The 16159-nt window shown below is 44.7% G+C and overlaps 1 protein-coding gene across 1 annotated transcript in view; it reads right to left on the bottom strand.

Annotated features, from left to right (window-relative positions):
- The window catches only part of LCK (LCK proto-oncogene, Src family tyrosine kinase), a 46023-nt gene extending 34009 nt beyond the window's left edge, over positions 1 to 12014 (bottom strand). Inside the window, exons 1-9 of the mRNA XM_033956733.1 lie at positions 11616 to 12014; positions 10449 to 10545; positions 8422 to 8528; positions 8021 to 8096; positions 5123 to 5213; positions 4015 to 4113; positions 2895 to 2998; positions 1685 to 1834; positions 696 to 848 (exon numbers count right to left, since the gene is read on the bottom strand). Of these exons, the coding sequence (XP_033812624.1) occupies positions 696 to 848; positions 1685 to 1834; positions 2895 to 2998; positions 4015 to 4113; positions 5123 to 5213; positions 8021 to 8096; positions 8422 to 8528; positions 10449 to 10518 (850 nt within the window). The 5' untranslated portion in view covers positions 10519 to 10545; positions 11616 to 12014. The remainder of the gene's footprint in view (positions 1 to 695; positions 849 to 1684; positions 1835 to 2894; positions 2999 to 4014; positions 4114 to 5122; positions 5214 to 8020; positions 8097 to 8421; positions 8529 to 10448; positions 10546 to 11615) is intronic.
- Between the last annotated feature and the right edge of the window lie 4145 nt (positions 12015 to 16159).

The raw sequence follows: 16159 nt of genomic DNA, 5'->3' as shown, positions 1-16159 counted from the left end.
GCTCTGACCCCGACAGTGGCACAGCTACAGGTGGATCTGTTTGACCTCTCAACACACTTCCAGGGTGGCCACCTGACTTCCCTTGCTCCTTTTCTTCCTTCCCCGATGAACAGATCTTTCCGTGGCCCTGCAACTCTCTCCCTATCTACCTCACCATACTTGCGAATGGCAGCAGGAACACACATCCGCAGCCTGCACTGAGGCCTGCAGCAGGCTCCCCTCTGTTGCATCCCACCCTCGCTAACATTACTTCAGGGAATGGAGGCGTGGCCTAGTGGTTAGAGCAGCTGCCTCCGCACCCTGAGGTTGTGAGTTCAATTCCCACTGCAGCTCCTTGGGACTCTGGGCAAGTCTCTAAACACTTCATTGCTCTGGGTACAAAATAAGGATCTGTCTAAAACATGTAAACTATGCAGAAAAAGCAGTATACAAGTGTCATCCCCTTTCCCCTGGCATGACGCAGCAGACGGAAGCCTGCAGTGACCAGCACAGGCAATGTTGTGCATTCCTGCTGTTACCTGCAAACATGGTGAGGTGCACCAGGGAAGGGCAACTACTGGATCTGGGGAGAAAGATGCAGGACACAGGGGGGATGGTTTGGAAGGCCCACTCAAAATAACCGCTCTGGCTACACCTGCATCTTTTTTTCATACTTGTTGACATAATTCCCTCCCATGCACTGCAGCATCACTCACCCATCCAAACTTCTCCAAACTGACCAGCTCCCAGCTTCTCCACCAGCTTCAGGTTCTGTCGGGGTACCTCCCACTCATCCTGCCACCATGGCTTCTGGGGTTTCTGAGTCTGGCAGGGCTGCTTCAGGCGAGTGCAAAGTCCATCAGCATTGTCTGTAGGAAACCAGAAGATACAGGGGTCCTGGATCATCAGAGAGACATGCAGATTTTCCCAGTACCTCTATAGCACTCACTCATGCTCTGACTGAGTTCCCTGGCCTCTCTATACCACTCACTCAAGCTCTCAGTGACTGAGCTCCTTGGCCTCTCTATACCACTCACTCACACTCTCAGTGACTAAGCTCCCTGGCCTCTCTATACTACTTACTCACACTCTCAGTGACTAAGCTCCTCGGCCTCTCTATACCACTCACTCACACTCTCAGTGACTGAGCTCCCTGGCCTCTTTATACCACTCACTCACACTCTCAGTGACTGAACACCTCGGCCTCTCTATACCACTCACTCACACTCTCAGTGACTGAGCTCCCTGGCCTCGTTATACCACTCACTCACACTCTCAGTGACTGAGCTCCTAGGCCTCTCTATACCACTCACTCATGCTCTCAGTGACTAAGCTCGCTGGCCTCTCTAAACCACTCATTCATACTCTCAGTGACTGAGCTCCCCGGCCTCTCTATACCACTCACTCACACTCTCAGTGACTGAGCTCCTCGGCCTCTCTATACCACTCACTCATACTCTCAGTGACTGAGCTCCTTAGCCTCTCTATACCACTCATTCTCTCAGTGACTGAGCTCCTTAGCCTCTCTATACCACTCACACTCTCAGTGATTGAGCTCCCCAGCCTCTCTACCGCTCACTCACACTCTCAGTGACTGAGTTCCCCAGCCTGGGCTCTGCTTATCATTTGCACTCTCAGTGGAACACACCCCAAGGTTTCCCAGTGTGCCTGTCTCATCTGCCTGTTACCCAATGGCCTTCCTTACGTGTATAATGTTCCACCAACTCATGGAGGCTGCTGAATGTAATGCGTGGAGAGATGTAAAATCCACCATTGTCCAGGTTCCGGATCTTGTAATGTTTTACCACATCTCCATGAGTCTCGTCGAGGTCTCGCAGGGACAGTGAGTAGGAACCTGAAAGATAGCAGAAACCAGTATAACTGCACGGTAGAGAACTGGGAAGGGGTTTCCAACTTTCACATACCTCAAGTGCTCAGACTTGCCTGAGGAACTTAATTTGCAGATAAAAAGGAATTGGAAAGGCCAGGAGAAGAGGGGATGATTTGGGATTACAGTACTGTAGCTGTTCTCTGCTCCAAACTCACAACCTACCAGAATGCTCCTGCGTCTCTAGAGTCGGAAACTAAGTGGTGGAAATGCCTCGCCTAGACTGATCCTGTCAGGTGCCCTGAGACCTTTCTATGAATTTCTCAATTATCTGTTACTCAGTTTAAATTGAAATTCACTTTTTGATCAGCACACACATTTGAATGTAAAATGTGTCATGGTTTGCTCGTGCATTAGGTGGATGGATGGAGGGTTGCCACACGATCGCTACCATTTAGACACACTTTCTGTAACAGCAGGTGTGCGTGCGACAGTCCATCTAGCGTAAGTCCACATCTGTGAGCTGACCTCAGATGGGAACTCTTACACAGGCTCAATGGCTGACAAAAATGTTCACAACGAACTGTCCCGTGTGCCAGCATTCCCCCCTCCCCATGTTCTTCCCTGGATCGCACCTCCATGAAGTTGTGCACTCTGGAATTTGAACACTCAACTTATAGAATAGCCACTAAGGCCATATAACTGCTGGTTGGTGCCAATTATAGCTAGCAATTAGCTACTAACGCCAATTAACAGCCAAATGCTGAATTAAATTATGCATAATTGACCTTATTCTATAAGCTGCACATGCAAATTTGCACACTAGCTTATAGAATTAGGGGAAACATATTTTCAGCAAAATATGACAGTAAAGGCAACAATTTGAGCTCTAGTCAGAAAACCAACCAGACGTACTGCGTAAGAGGTCTGTTTGGCTGACTGCTGGTGTTCTGTTTCTAGGGCCCAGTGTTACACACACTGGAGCCCAGAGGCCCCAGAGCTCAGCAGCAAGCGGCGTCTCCTTCAGCTTCGAGCAGGTTTGGGGAGGCCTCAAGGTACAAGTTTCTCTAATGTCAGCCTTAGTTACCTTTCGTAGTTTCACTCTCACGCACTAAGAATGAGCCGTGCATGTTTCCAGGGGCCAGCAGCTGCCGCTCTGCGTCTTTCCGTCCCAGGTCCTTGAAAAACCAACTGAAGAAGAAAAAAATTAAATGACTCTTCTTCTTCACCCTTTGCAGCCTGCCAAAAGCCAGATCGGAAGCTGGATGGAAAAAGGTCTGAAAAGAACCAGAAAGACCCAGGCAATAAAGGTCTGCACGGGAACGGGAATCGCGGGAATCCCGCGGGTCCCACAGGGGTCCTGTGGGAATCCCCCCTAACCCACAGGACTCCCACGGGGACCCCCCCCTCTGGCCCATGGGACTCCCACGGGGACCCCCCTCTGGCCAACGGGACTCCCACAGGGATGGAAGGCTTTGGAAGCAGGGTTCGTCCATATAATATAATGGACATGTCAGCCTTAGTAAAAGAGGGGGTTTATAAGTTAATTACCTGAACAGAAAACAAAAAAAGGGTTCCACCAAAGAGATTCCACAAGGAAAACAGCAGCGCAAACACAAAAAAAGCTGTGGAATTGATGATCCTGTCAGAAGTATTTGCTGCTTTTTATGGGGATGGGCGGGGATGGAGGTAATTCCTTGCGGGGATGGGTGGGGACGGAGAAGATCCTGACGGGGACAGGTGGGGACGGAGAGGATCCTGACGGTGACGGGTGGGGACGGAGAGGATCCTGGCGGGGACAGGTGAGGATGGGTGGGATTTCTGTCCCCGTGCAATTCTCTACCAGGCAAGCCATGTGCCTGAGCAAGACTCTGACTCTTGAGCCCTGCTGAGGGGAAGAGAGGCAGAAAGTCAAATGCATCTCTCCAAAGTTACACCAAGTGGCAAGACCCAGAATTGTAGGGTTCTGTAGGGGTTGTTGGTACTGATGACTGCCTTTGGGGGGGGGGGGGCTAGAAAAACACCCATGTAGTCATGACTGAAGGCTGGTGACACCAGATCCCAGTCCTGGTTCTGAATGAGATGGAAATCCAGGAGGAAACTTCCAGGTCAAAGAAGAGGAACATTTCAGTCAATGGCTCTGTGTCACTCGACTTTCGCAATGGCTCAGTGGGGGTTCTGAAGGGGACCTCAGTGGCTTTACTCACACTTCTGGCTCCAGGCTGTTTAATGCGGCAATGAAATTATAAGGAACAAAGCCATGCTGGCCGGTAGTGAGGGACTGCGCTTTCCACCACTCTCCACTCCTGAAAGGAATAAAGGCAGCGTTAGCCTGGACACACCGACTCCTGCTCCCTCTCTTCTCTGCAGTTCACTGTTAGGGGTCAGCTTTCTTCAAATTCTATGTCCTGTAACTCAGTGTTCTTCAACCTATTTACACCTATGGACCGGCAGAAATAAAAGAATTATTCTGTGGACCGGCATCGGTCAGCAGACTGGCGGTTGAAGAACACTGGGCTAAGTCGTGAGCCAGACCCTGCCCATCTCTACCCAATCTCCACTCCAGACCCTGCCCCCATAGTCCTAATTGTAACACTATTTTTTCCATTCATTTTTCATATATATACACAGTATGGACTTGAATGAGCGGGTCAGTAGAGTGACAGTATAAATACAATTATACTTTAGGGGGTCAGTAGACTTAAGAGGGTGGGTAAATAGTGTGGGCAGACTTGATGGGCTGTAGCCCTTATCTGCCGTCATCTTTCTATGTTCTATGTTCTAGTATAATCTTATTAACAACGCATCGATTGCACCGCGTACTGGCAGTTGAAGAACACAGTTTTGGGCCTGATGCACATGCCGGCCCTGTGGACCGGCAGGAAATTTCTGTGGACTGGCACCGGTCCATGGACCAGTGGTTGAAGATCACTGCTGTAACTCTAGTTGAGGTATAACAGTCTGATCAGGTGAGGCTGTTTAGGCTGGATCAAGGCAGGTGATCGGAGAACTGGCCTACCTGCTACCAGCAGCATAATGTCCATTGCAAGTAGTCTTTAGTGTCACAGAGATGTTCCTTTAGCCCAGCACAGCTCAGAGTACAAGAGTGACCCAGTCATGAGAGCAGTGAGAACCAAGAAAAGCAGGGTTCAGATTCCACTCCTTGAAAAACTTACTTTACTCACCATTGTCCCATCAAAATTGTAAGCCTCCAGGGGCAGGGACCTACCTCTTGAAACTGAAATATGATTTACCTTGAGCTCAGGTTTGCAAAGCCAGATGACTAAATCCCAGATCCAAATCCAGAAGACTTACTGCTCAAGAATCCGGAGCTGCTCTCCTTTCTGAAATCCCAAGTCCCCATCATGAGCCGGTTCATAACTGTACAAAGCTACGGCCAGTTTCTCTGCAAGCAGTCACAGGACACATCAAAAAAATTCATATTAGCATTATGCCCTGAAGTATGGGATGCTGTACAGAGTGGCAGTGGTCACCACAAGACTTTATAGCAGGGATGTCAATGTTCCTCCTCTAGGGCCGCAATCCAGTCGGATTTTCAGGATTTCCCCAATGAATATGCATGAGATCTATTTGCATGAACTGCTTTCATTGTATGCTAATAGATCTCATGCATATTCATTGAGGAAATCCTGAAAACCCGACTGGATTGCGGCCCTCGAGGAGGGACTTTATAGCAAATCTCTTAATAGGAAAACAACAGTGCAAACTGGTACATCTTTTACCAGCTCATGAAATGATACAACCATTTTCCTACCGTTAAACCCCCTTCTCCTTTTATGTCAATTCTCTGTCTTGGACAATAATATCCCAGCTGTCTGCAGATCTTCCCCGCCCGAGGGATATGCTATCAGCCAACTTAATTTCTGACTGCACTCGCTCTCCTAAAGCCTCAAAAATGTAAGTATCCTTAGACAAAGCTGCGCCTTTACGCAAGTCTTTCCCATGAGCTGAGGTCAATATTCTAATATTTGTATTAATAGCCCTACACTACTGTGACACAAAATTTCCAATGATCGGGATGGTGTGGAGCTAAAGCAAAAGAGGGGACTTTTTTTGATACAGCCTTCGGGCGAAACATGTCGGAATGACAGGTCCCTTCCTGATAACTATTGACAAAGAGAAAACTCATAAAATGCAGAAAAAAAGATAAGTTGAAAGATTAAGTATTTATTTACTCAAGCACTGAAGTATAGAAGCACTAAAGCACTTTATCTAAAACATAGCGGTCTGATGAGGAGGCTAGAGCCACCTAGTATTTGGCCACTCAAAACCAATTGGCTAATACTGGCACTTCTGAAGACCAATGAATAAGTAAAAATGATAAATGAATATGTTCTGAAGTACTGTTTGTGGAGAAGACAAGTATTAAAAGAGATGAGCACCACGAGTCCTCACCGCCACGTATTTCATTGGTGCTAAAGACTGACGTGTTAGCGTGTGGTAATTCAGATCTGCCAACTGGTTAGCGCAGAAATGCTCCCTTTCTGCTGGTGCTTAAGAAGATACTTCTTGACCCATGTTGGCTTAAAATTCTCCCACTTTCCGACACATTACGGGACAAAGACACACAACTGGATATACGTAGCTATGGAAGAATCCATCATTCTAATTTCAGGAGTTCTCAGAAATTTAAACTTAGCTTTCCCACTGTTAAGAGAATAAAAATTATGGCCAATTTCTGTCGATCATTTTCCTTTCTACAGTCAGAGTTCTCCCTCATTTATCAACTTTCTGTAAAGTATTGCAGACATACTTATTTCAGAAATGTATTATTATCTCCTCTTCTTCAAGCTAATGACTATAGAAGATAAAGTTTTCTTCTAATTCCTTATATATTCTATTAACGTTTTGTTAACCGAGTCGAGCCCTTTTGTAGGGATGAATCGGTAAATAAAACTAAAGATTAGATTAGATTAATACCGAACTTTCATATTTGATTTAATTTGGCTCCGAATAGTGATTTAAATTCGAATACGAATAAGCTGGAGCTTTACTGTGCTAAATTATACTGAAATCAACATTTGATCTCTCATCTCACATTACTTCTACTAAGTAGTAGATTTAAAACAACCCAGAGAAAATATTTCTTCATACAATTTGTAATGAATCTCTGGAATTCGTTGCCAGAGAATGTGGTGAAATCAGTTAGCTTAGCGGGGTTTAAAAAAGGTTTGGCTTATTTCCTAAAAGAGAAGTCCATAGACCATTATTGAGAAGGCTTGGAGAAATCCACTGCTTATTCCTAGGATAAGCAGCATAAAATCTGTTATGCTATTTGGGATCTAGCATGGTACTTGGGACCTGGGTTGACCAATGTTGGAAACAGGATACTGGACTTGATGGACCTTCAGTCTGTCCCAGTTTAGCAATTCTTATGTTCTCTTATCATTTGTTATGTTAAAGCTGAATGCAAATTCATGTTTGGTATTAATATTCAGCCGAATAATATTTTTAATTATTCATATTCAGCCAAATAGTAAAGAATGCTATTTGGTACAGTTCTAAATCAAATCTAAGGCCCATCTTACCCCCACGTAAAAGAAGCAATTTCTGTTAATGTGGGACCCTTTTATGCACAATCTTCCTCACAAGGCCAGAAGTGTTATCTTGAATAAGATGTGATATGGAAATAGAATACTTAATCCCTAAGGTCAAGCCTGGTATTGGGTTTTCTTGAAGAATTGGATTTAAGATAGGGTTATCAGACATGTCCTCTTTTTTGAGGACTGACCGGGTGTCCAGACAGTTTCCTGGGCTGGAGGGAGTTGTCAGGGTTTTGAACTCACTCTCCCTAGACCAGTCCCCACCCCGGAGTCAGGTATGGCTCTCTGAGTCTCCCCTGTCCCCACATATCTCCTCCTGGGTTGCAATTTAAAAATTTCGAGCAGCTGGCAGCGTCCCACCTACGTGGGAACAGGAAGTGCTGCAGATTGAAGGCGTCCTTTATAGAATGTGGCCCTAAGTGACGGAATACTGTGCTCTTATGCAATATAAACCACAACCTGTAATGGAAAATGCTGGATATGCCATTAAAAGTCAGGTTGGTTAGTGGCTCTGACCTCCTTTTCCCCCCAGCCTCACCCCCCAATGGAGTCAAATCATTTGAAATGATCCTTGCCATTGGACAAGTGATCAGACCAATATCCTTTCCCCACAATTTCACTTTCTTTTCTTCATAACTTTGGGGTTTACCTTGTAGGGGAGAGACAGGTGGGGTGCCGCTGTGATAGGACACTAAAGGATCCCGCATTTCAGAGTCTGAGCATATCTGTGGAGTAAAATTACACAAGTTCAACAGAGATTTTCTCTTTGCAAATTCCCCCCCTTCCACAAAGCCTCTTATCCCTCCTCCCTACCTATATTATAAGGGAAACATCAATAGCTGAAATATCACAGGTGTGATGAAATCTGCAAGAGGAGTTGCCCTAGTGGTTTCAACAGCATACGATGACCTGGGGACACCAGGTCTCAAATCCTGCTTCCCTCATTGATGTTCCTTCATACTGTAAGCCCTCTGAGGACAGGAAATATTGATTGTACCTGAATTGAACTTGCCTTGAGCTAAAAGAAGAAAACAAAACTCCTCTCCTTACCTGTGGCTTAGTCTCTGCTGGCAGAGGGTAGTGGCAGTGGTCGCAGATCTCAAAGTTTTCAAACCATTCTTCGTCATAATCTGAACTGCAGTTGCAGCCCATGGTAACTAAAGAGAGAGCGAAAGAGACAATTGAATATAGAGGCTGCCAGTCACAGGAGAGTGCCATTTGACATGGCTAACACCTAGGTCAATACTCTCAAGGAAACGTGCATTTGTAGATTCAACCAAGAAACGTTGGAACTGGAAAAATGACTGGAACTTGGATTCCAGTCCTAAAACAGTGGGTAACAAAATCCTCATGTGGGCTTATGAGCACATCTGCATATGAAGAAAAACAACCACAGAGACTTGGCTCCATGTGGCCAGTGAGCGTGCAATTTTCAACGCCAATCTGTCCTTCTACTCTCTGCTCTTAACTAGTAGCTCAGGAGGTAAACGCCACTTACTACTGCCAGCTTACAGCTACTTTGACTCCCCTCACCAGCCAATCCTACAATTGTCCTGAACCACTCTTCAGCAGTCAATCCTACCATCGTCGGACTAGGGTTACTATATGGCTCTAGAAAAAGGAGGACGGATAGAGACATCTGGGCTTTACGTCTATTGAAACAGCCAATCCTACCATCGTCCTGAACCTCCTCATCATCAGCCAATTCTACCGTTGTCCTGAACCACCCTTCACCAGTCAATCCTACCACCATCAGACTAGGGTTACCATACAGCTCCAGAAAAAGGAGGACAGATAGAGACATTTGGGCCTTACGTCTATTGAAACAGCCAATCCTACCATCATCCTGAACCTCCCATTCATCAGCCAATCCTACCATCGTCCTGAACCTCCTCATCATCAGCCAATTCTACCGTTGTCCTGAACCACCCTTCACCAGTCAATCCTACCACCATCAGACTAGGGTTACCATACAGCTCCAGAAAAAGGAGGACAGATAGAGACATTTGGGCCTTACGTCTATTGAAACAGCCAATCCTACCATCATCCTGAACCTCCCATTCATCAGCCAATCCTACCATCATCCTGAACCTCTCCTTCACCAGCCAATCCTATCACCGTCCTGAACCTCTCCTTCACCAGCCAATCCTACCTCTGTCCTGAGCTGCGAATGAAGTCCTATGTAGATGATGAAATTCCTTTTATCTTTGAGCATATGTGGTCTCATTTAAACCAGTTCCTGAATATCTACTTTGCAGATGCATTCACTGGTCCAGATGCTGACATTTTATACAGACAAGTAGGCCAAACTGGTGATTAGATTATGATGCCCTATATTAACCCCCAGAACCCCAGTAAAAGCACCAATCCATAACCTCCTCTCCCCAAAACACCATTGATGTTACAAAGCTTATACACTTAATGGGGCTCAACTGTGACCTCAAATACACAAAGGGGATCAGATAGGATTAGGCTAAGTGTGCAGTTTTGAAGGTTAATTTTGTCTTCAGAGAAAGCAGGTGCAGTCCCTTTGTAACCTTTTCACTGAAAAGATGCAGCCGCTGCTCAGTACTCATGGATTCTGCGACTAGGTGGGCCCCTTGGAAGGTACACGACAGCGTTAGCAAAGCACGACATTCAGAGAAAGAAGTTGCTTTGCACCTGGGTTTCTACAGCTTACCAGTACGTTGCCAGACTTTTCTTTTTGCTCTTTCTTGTGGCTCTGTGCCACTCGTTTCCGGGAGAGTGGGAGAACAATATATGTCTTCTAAGCATGCTGGGCTTGTGAAATGAGCACACGGAAATATGATTCTGGGCTTCCAAAGGGGAGACCCCAAAATCACTCTGAACTTAAGATCAGACAGGTAGACTTGGGCTTGTCACTGGACTACAAACTGTACAGACGAAAAGGGCAAAGGAGACACAGGAAGAAATGTGCTTAACCCAGTACAGAAAGGGAAAAAAAACACCTAACCATGAAACACCAACATACTCCTAAGACAAACTCAAGACAGCCAAAAAAGCTGAAGCAACTACTCAGGTTCCCAAACACTAAAGCTTCACGTGACGTGACTTACCCTCTCTGCTCCTCTGCTGAGCTGTATTCAGGGTATAGCTAGGGGCCTTCTCTCCTCCTTTGCTGAGCATGCATTCCTTCAAATCATTTGATAAGAACTGTTTTATAAAATTATACCCATTAGGTATATCAAAAGAAAGGCGAGAAAAAAACAGAACACTCAAGGTTACATAGTGTACAATGTAATACATGAATACCAATACTCTCCCAAACTTCACTATATACCTGAGCTCCCCCCCCCCCCTCCCAAAGCAACAAAAGACACAGAAAGCAAGAAACATATTCCATTCCAGTGTAATCTACCTAAAGAACAAAACAGACATTCAACAAATGACTTCGAGCTCTGGATGTCAAAGTGTGCCAAAAGGGTTCCCAACAAATGCTAAAGGCTCGTCCCAAAACTGTGTCCAAAGATGAAAATTGTAAACGTTCCATAGAGGCCTGTTGGAAAGGCGAGTATAATCTTCTGCGACGACTGATGTCGAAATAGTAATAAATGCTGAGTTCAATTAGCAAAAGTTTAAGGGAGTTAAAAGGCTGAAGATTTGGCCTCATTCAGATCAAGAGCCACGATGATCAGGGGTGAATCACATCATCCCACATCCCAAATTCGTACAACAAATGGGATTCTTCTGGATATCGTGCAGGTCCATCTCACTTTTATCACTGTACAGCACAAGAATTCTTTCATGTTTCACATACTACGAATTCTATAAACTACCTTGACCTGCCTTTTCAGACTGAGTATTAAACATTAATATTAATATTGATTCTATATATTTAAAAAAATCATTTTAATTTGGATTGTCAATTGTAGCAAATTCCATAAATGAGACACCTGAGTAACACACTTAAGAGATTGTTTGCAGCTTCTAAATCAAGTGGGCAAGGTTGACATTAACGCTTTTGTAGGAATTGAAGAGCATTTCAGCCAGTGGTTTGAGGGCTACAATGGAGGACTTCAAGGGCCGCACACTGGAAACCACTAGCAGAGGGAATTCTCCCCGTGTCATCATGTGACCCACACAGAGGATTTATCTGTTCCCTTGACTAAATTCTCTTGGCATTGTCCAAACACATGGAGCAGCCACGGTCTGCAACTCGGGAGGATCCTGAGAGCACTGGTTCACAAATGAAGATAAGAAAAGCCGCAAAGCAACAGACTTACCTGCCTGCACTGGGAAGCTCTTCTCACACTCACACTCCCATGTCCAGCAGAAGCCAAGGCCCATCCAGATTCACAAAGTAAACTTTACGCACATCTTCCCTTGGGGCTGTGAGACATTTGGACACCCAAAGCTTTCATATCAGACTAGAAGAAAGGTTCTGTGTGTGTCTCTCTTCACTTCCTGCCCTACCTCCTTTTCAGCCTTGCACAGAAAGTGTTCTCAAGACCACAAAGTGAAGTTGCACATTTGCTGATCCTGAGCTGCAGCTAGCAGGGACCTGTGGCCCAGTTTTAACCTGATTATTCCTGGTAAACTGTTTACCAGGAATGACTTCAGGTGTTAGTAGGAAAGAGAGGAAGTGGAATGAATGGAGAGCAGAAGAAGTATATGGGGAAAGATACATGCGGGGAGCATTCTGCCATCACTGTTAGTTTGTAAAATCTGTGATATTGCATAGTTCATCATGCATAATAATATGGGATTTCCGATTTCCTGCAAATAGCTCAAGAGGAATCAGTTTAGCCACATTGCTGGCTATAGACCAACAGGGAAGGCCATAATTTTCCCCACATGGCATGCCTATAAAAATGTGATGATCCCTTCCCTAGTGGTGTATTTAGTGCCATTCTTCCTAGGCCTACAACAAGGTCGTTCCTGAGTGACAGCCAGATTTTCATGACCGCAACATCTCAAGTCTCCTCATTGCCTCTATTGCTAATGATTACACTGCACAACAATTTTTTGGTTAAGTCTTGATTCCTGAAAAGTTTTTGGTGATTATGACAGGTACCAACTTGGTATGCTCAAATATGGTTTTGGTTTTACTGCATCACGTAAGAACTATGAGAAATAGACATTTTTATGTTTACTGACAATAAAATATATAGTCAAGTTTACGTTTCGCACAAGCGACTAAATGAAACAGAATTAAAAGTGTTTTGCTCCCGAGTTTCTTTTATATTCAGTGTCTGGTGCATCACGTTGTAGCATCCAACAATAGTCGGCAAGCATTGACGGATTCCAATTGCCCTGGTATCGTTTCTCCATCGTAGCTATGTCTTGATGAAACCTTTCACCGTGCTCGTCACTCACAGCACCGAGATTTGCGGGGAAGAAGTCCAAGTGTGAATGGAGGAAATGAATCTTGAGTGACATATTGCACTTCATTCTCTTGTATGCTTTGAGAAGTTTGTCTACCAGCTGAATGTAGTTTGGGGCTCTGTAATTGCCCAGAAAATTGTCAACAACGTCTTTCAAGGCTTTCCAGCCAATTTTTTCCGGCCCAACTAACAGATCTTCAAATCGCTTGTCACTCATAACATGTCTGATCTGGGGGCCAACAAAAATACCCTCTTTGATCTTGGCATCAGTTATTCTTGGGAACATCTGTCTTAAATAACGAAAACCTTCCCCTTCCTTGTTCATTGCTTTCACAAAATTCTTCATGAGTCCCAGTTTAATGTGAAGAGGAGGCAAAAATATCTTTGTCGGGTCAACAAGCGATTCATGTGCTACATTTTTCTGTCCTGGAACTAACTTTTTACGGAGTGGCCAGTTCTTTCTAGAATAGTGCGACTCTCTGTCTCGGCTGTCCCATTCGCAGATGAAACAGCAGTACTTTGTATAGCCAAGCTGCAGTCCTAGTAACAGAGCAACGACTTTGAGGTCTCCACAGATATTCCAGTTATACCTGGTTGATAAGACACTTATGGGAGAAAAAATTGTTTGCATCCAAATATAAGAAAAAATCACGACAAAATTGAAGATTTCTCTGAAATGGTACGTGATGGGTAATTTTTGATGTAATATTCATGATCAGCACCCAAAATTCTATAAGAAACACCCAGCAGTGTTCAGGAAGCAAAAACTTTGTTGTGCAGTGTTATTTGTGGTCATAATGATATGAACCTAGTGAACCAAAAACTGGGGAAGTTGACAGTGAGATGGGCTGAGGAGGCTCAGAATCTAAAGCTAACCTCCTCCTCCTCCCGAGCTCTCTGCACTCAGCTAGCAAACCACAACCCTATTGTCTTGGTTTCTGAGCACTTCAGAAGCTCCTAAGCATCAGGTCTGGTCCCTGACATGGGAGGGACAGAGCTGGGACCATCAGTAAGAGAAAGCCTGAGGAAGACACAGAGACCAAGAAAAGAAAGGAAAGGGCGAGATAGACAGAAGTTATTTGATGGCCCTGATTGGCCTTTTCCCTCTCGCTGTGACTTCTTTTCGGTTAAATCTGCACAGGTTTTTTTTCTCTGTAGGGGAGAAAGAGACTGCTGTGTCAGCTCTCTCGAATATACAGAAATAAAGGTTAACAAACAGCTGTAGGTGAGAAGTTTCTATCACACCTCCATCTGTGATGAGTTGTCCAGAACTCTGTAACCTTCATCTAGTCAGTGCATAAATGTATTGGTTTGTCCTAAAGAAATGCTTTTTTTAATAGGAGGGATGGTGGAGACAAAGACTGTGTCTGAATTCAAGAAAGTATGGGACAGACACATGGGGGGGATATCTTAGGGAGAGGAGGAGATAGTGGATGCTCTGGATGGGCCATTTGGCAAAAAGGTCTAATAAGGTAATATCCACAAGAGGCTTAATAATCCCACTATGACATCTCTTCCAACCCAGACCCCTACTCGTTTATGGCTGTCTCCTGGACCAACACGAGCACTCAGATCCTAAACAAAATGGCTCCATTAAAACAAGGAAAATGAGAAACAAAAGTCTGGACGGCTGGTTTGATGCCGAACTAAGATCAGTGAAACGTGAACTTCGAAAACTTGAAAGACTATGGCTGAAATCCGGTGATAGTAAAGAAAGAGCCAATTGGAGATCAAAATTAAAAGAATACAAAAATCTTATAACCACCAAACGTGCCAACTTTTACACCCTAAAAATTGGCTCCCCTAACCCCGACATCAAATACCTTTTCAAAATAGTCAACAACCTTTACGACATTCAGACCCTAACTCGCCCTACCTTAGACTCACCGCCACCGGCCAATACCTTGGCCAAGTTTTTCAACAGCAAAATCTCCAATCTGAGATCCACCCTATCGGCCATCTCAAACAACCACCTGAATTACCCAGTTGCTCAGCTCTATGACGAACCTAGGGCTGATCTATTCTGGAACAATTTTACCATCCCCACCTGGCAACAATTCTGCAAGTTTTACTCAAGATACTCCAATTCCCACTGCAAACTAGACTGTTGCCCACCAAATATAATGAAAGTAGCCCCGATCACCTTCAAAGCCAAGCTACACACTTGGATCTCCTCCCTTCTACAGTCCAGAACCTTTCCGGATGACCTAGGCCAGATCCTAATCACCCCGATTGTAAAAAAAACCCAAAGAATCCATCAGCCTGTCATCTAATTACAGACCCATTGCGAACATTTCCCTCTTTACAAAGTTGATGGAAGGTCTGGTCAAACAAGATTTAGTAACCTACTTGGACAAATTCAACATTCTAAATGATAACACAGTTATTATGGGAGACTTCAACTACCCTGGGATAGACTGGAGTCTTGGAAGCTCAAGATGAGCTAGGGAGGCAGAATTTCTGGAGACTGTACAAGATTGCTTCATGGAGCAGCTTGTTAGAGAACCGACGAGAGGAAATGCCACTCTGGATCTAATCCTAAATGGGCTAAGGGGACCTGCAAAGGAAGTGGAAGTAGTGGGACCGTTGGGAAACAGCGATCATAATATGATCAAGTTCAAGGTGGAAATAGGAATACTGAAAAGAAAGAGAACCATAGCGACAACTTTTAAATTCAGGAAGGGAAACTACGAAGCAATGAGAGGAATGGTAAAGAAGAAACTTAGGAACACTTCCAAAAAATGGCAGACGGTAGAACATGCCTGGTCCTTTTTCAAGGACACGGTGAGCGAGGCGCAAAATCTGTATATCCCCAGATTCAGAAAAGGGTGCAACAAGAGTCGAACAAAAGACCCGGCGTGGATAACTAAAATAGTGAAGGAAGCGATAGGCATAAGAAAAATTCATTCAGAAAATGGAAAAAGGACAAATCTGAGAGAAACTGGAAAGAGCATAGGAAGTATCAAAGAGAATGTCACCGTGTGGTTCAAAAAGCCAAGAAAGAGTATGAGGAGAGTCTAGCCAGGGAAGCACGAAATTTCGAGCCGTTCTTTAGATATGTTAAAGGGAAACAGCTGGCTAGAGAGGAGGTGGGACCACTGGACGACAGAGACCGGAAGGGAGCGGTGAAGGAAGAAAAAGAGGTTGCAGAAAGACTTAACATGTTCTTTTCGTCTATATTTACAAGCGAAGACACAACCAACATACCGGAACCTGAACAAATCTTCAATGGAAATCAAGTTCAAAAGTTAACATCCATGGAAGTGAGCCTTGATGATGTGCGCAGGCAGATAGAAAAACTAAAAACTGACAAATCCCCTGGTCCGGATGGAATCCATCCAAGGGTTCTGAAGGAACTAAAGGAGGAGATAGCGGAACTACTACAGCAAATTTGTAACCTATCTTTGAAAACAGGTGTGATCCCAGAGGACTGGAAGATAGCC

The sequence above is a fragment of the Geotrypetes seraphini genome, chromosome 8 (genome assembly GCF_902459505.1).
Source record: "Geotrypetes seraphini chromosome 8, aGeoSer1.1, whole genome shotgun sequence".
Lineage (NCBI taxonomy): Eukaryota > Metazoa > Chordata > Amphibia > Gymnophiona > Dermophiidae > Geotrypetes > Geotrypetes seraphini.
Note: the sequence above shows the minus strand (reverse complement) of the source record. Positions and strands in the feature narration are given on the sequence as shown.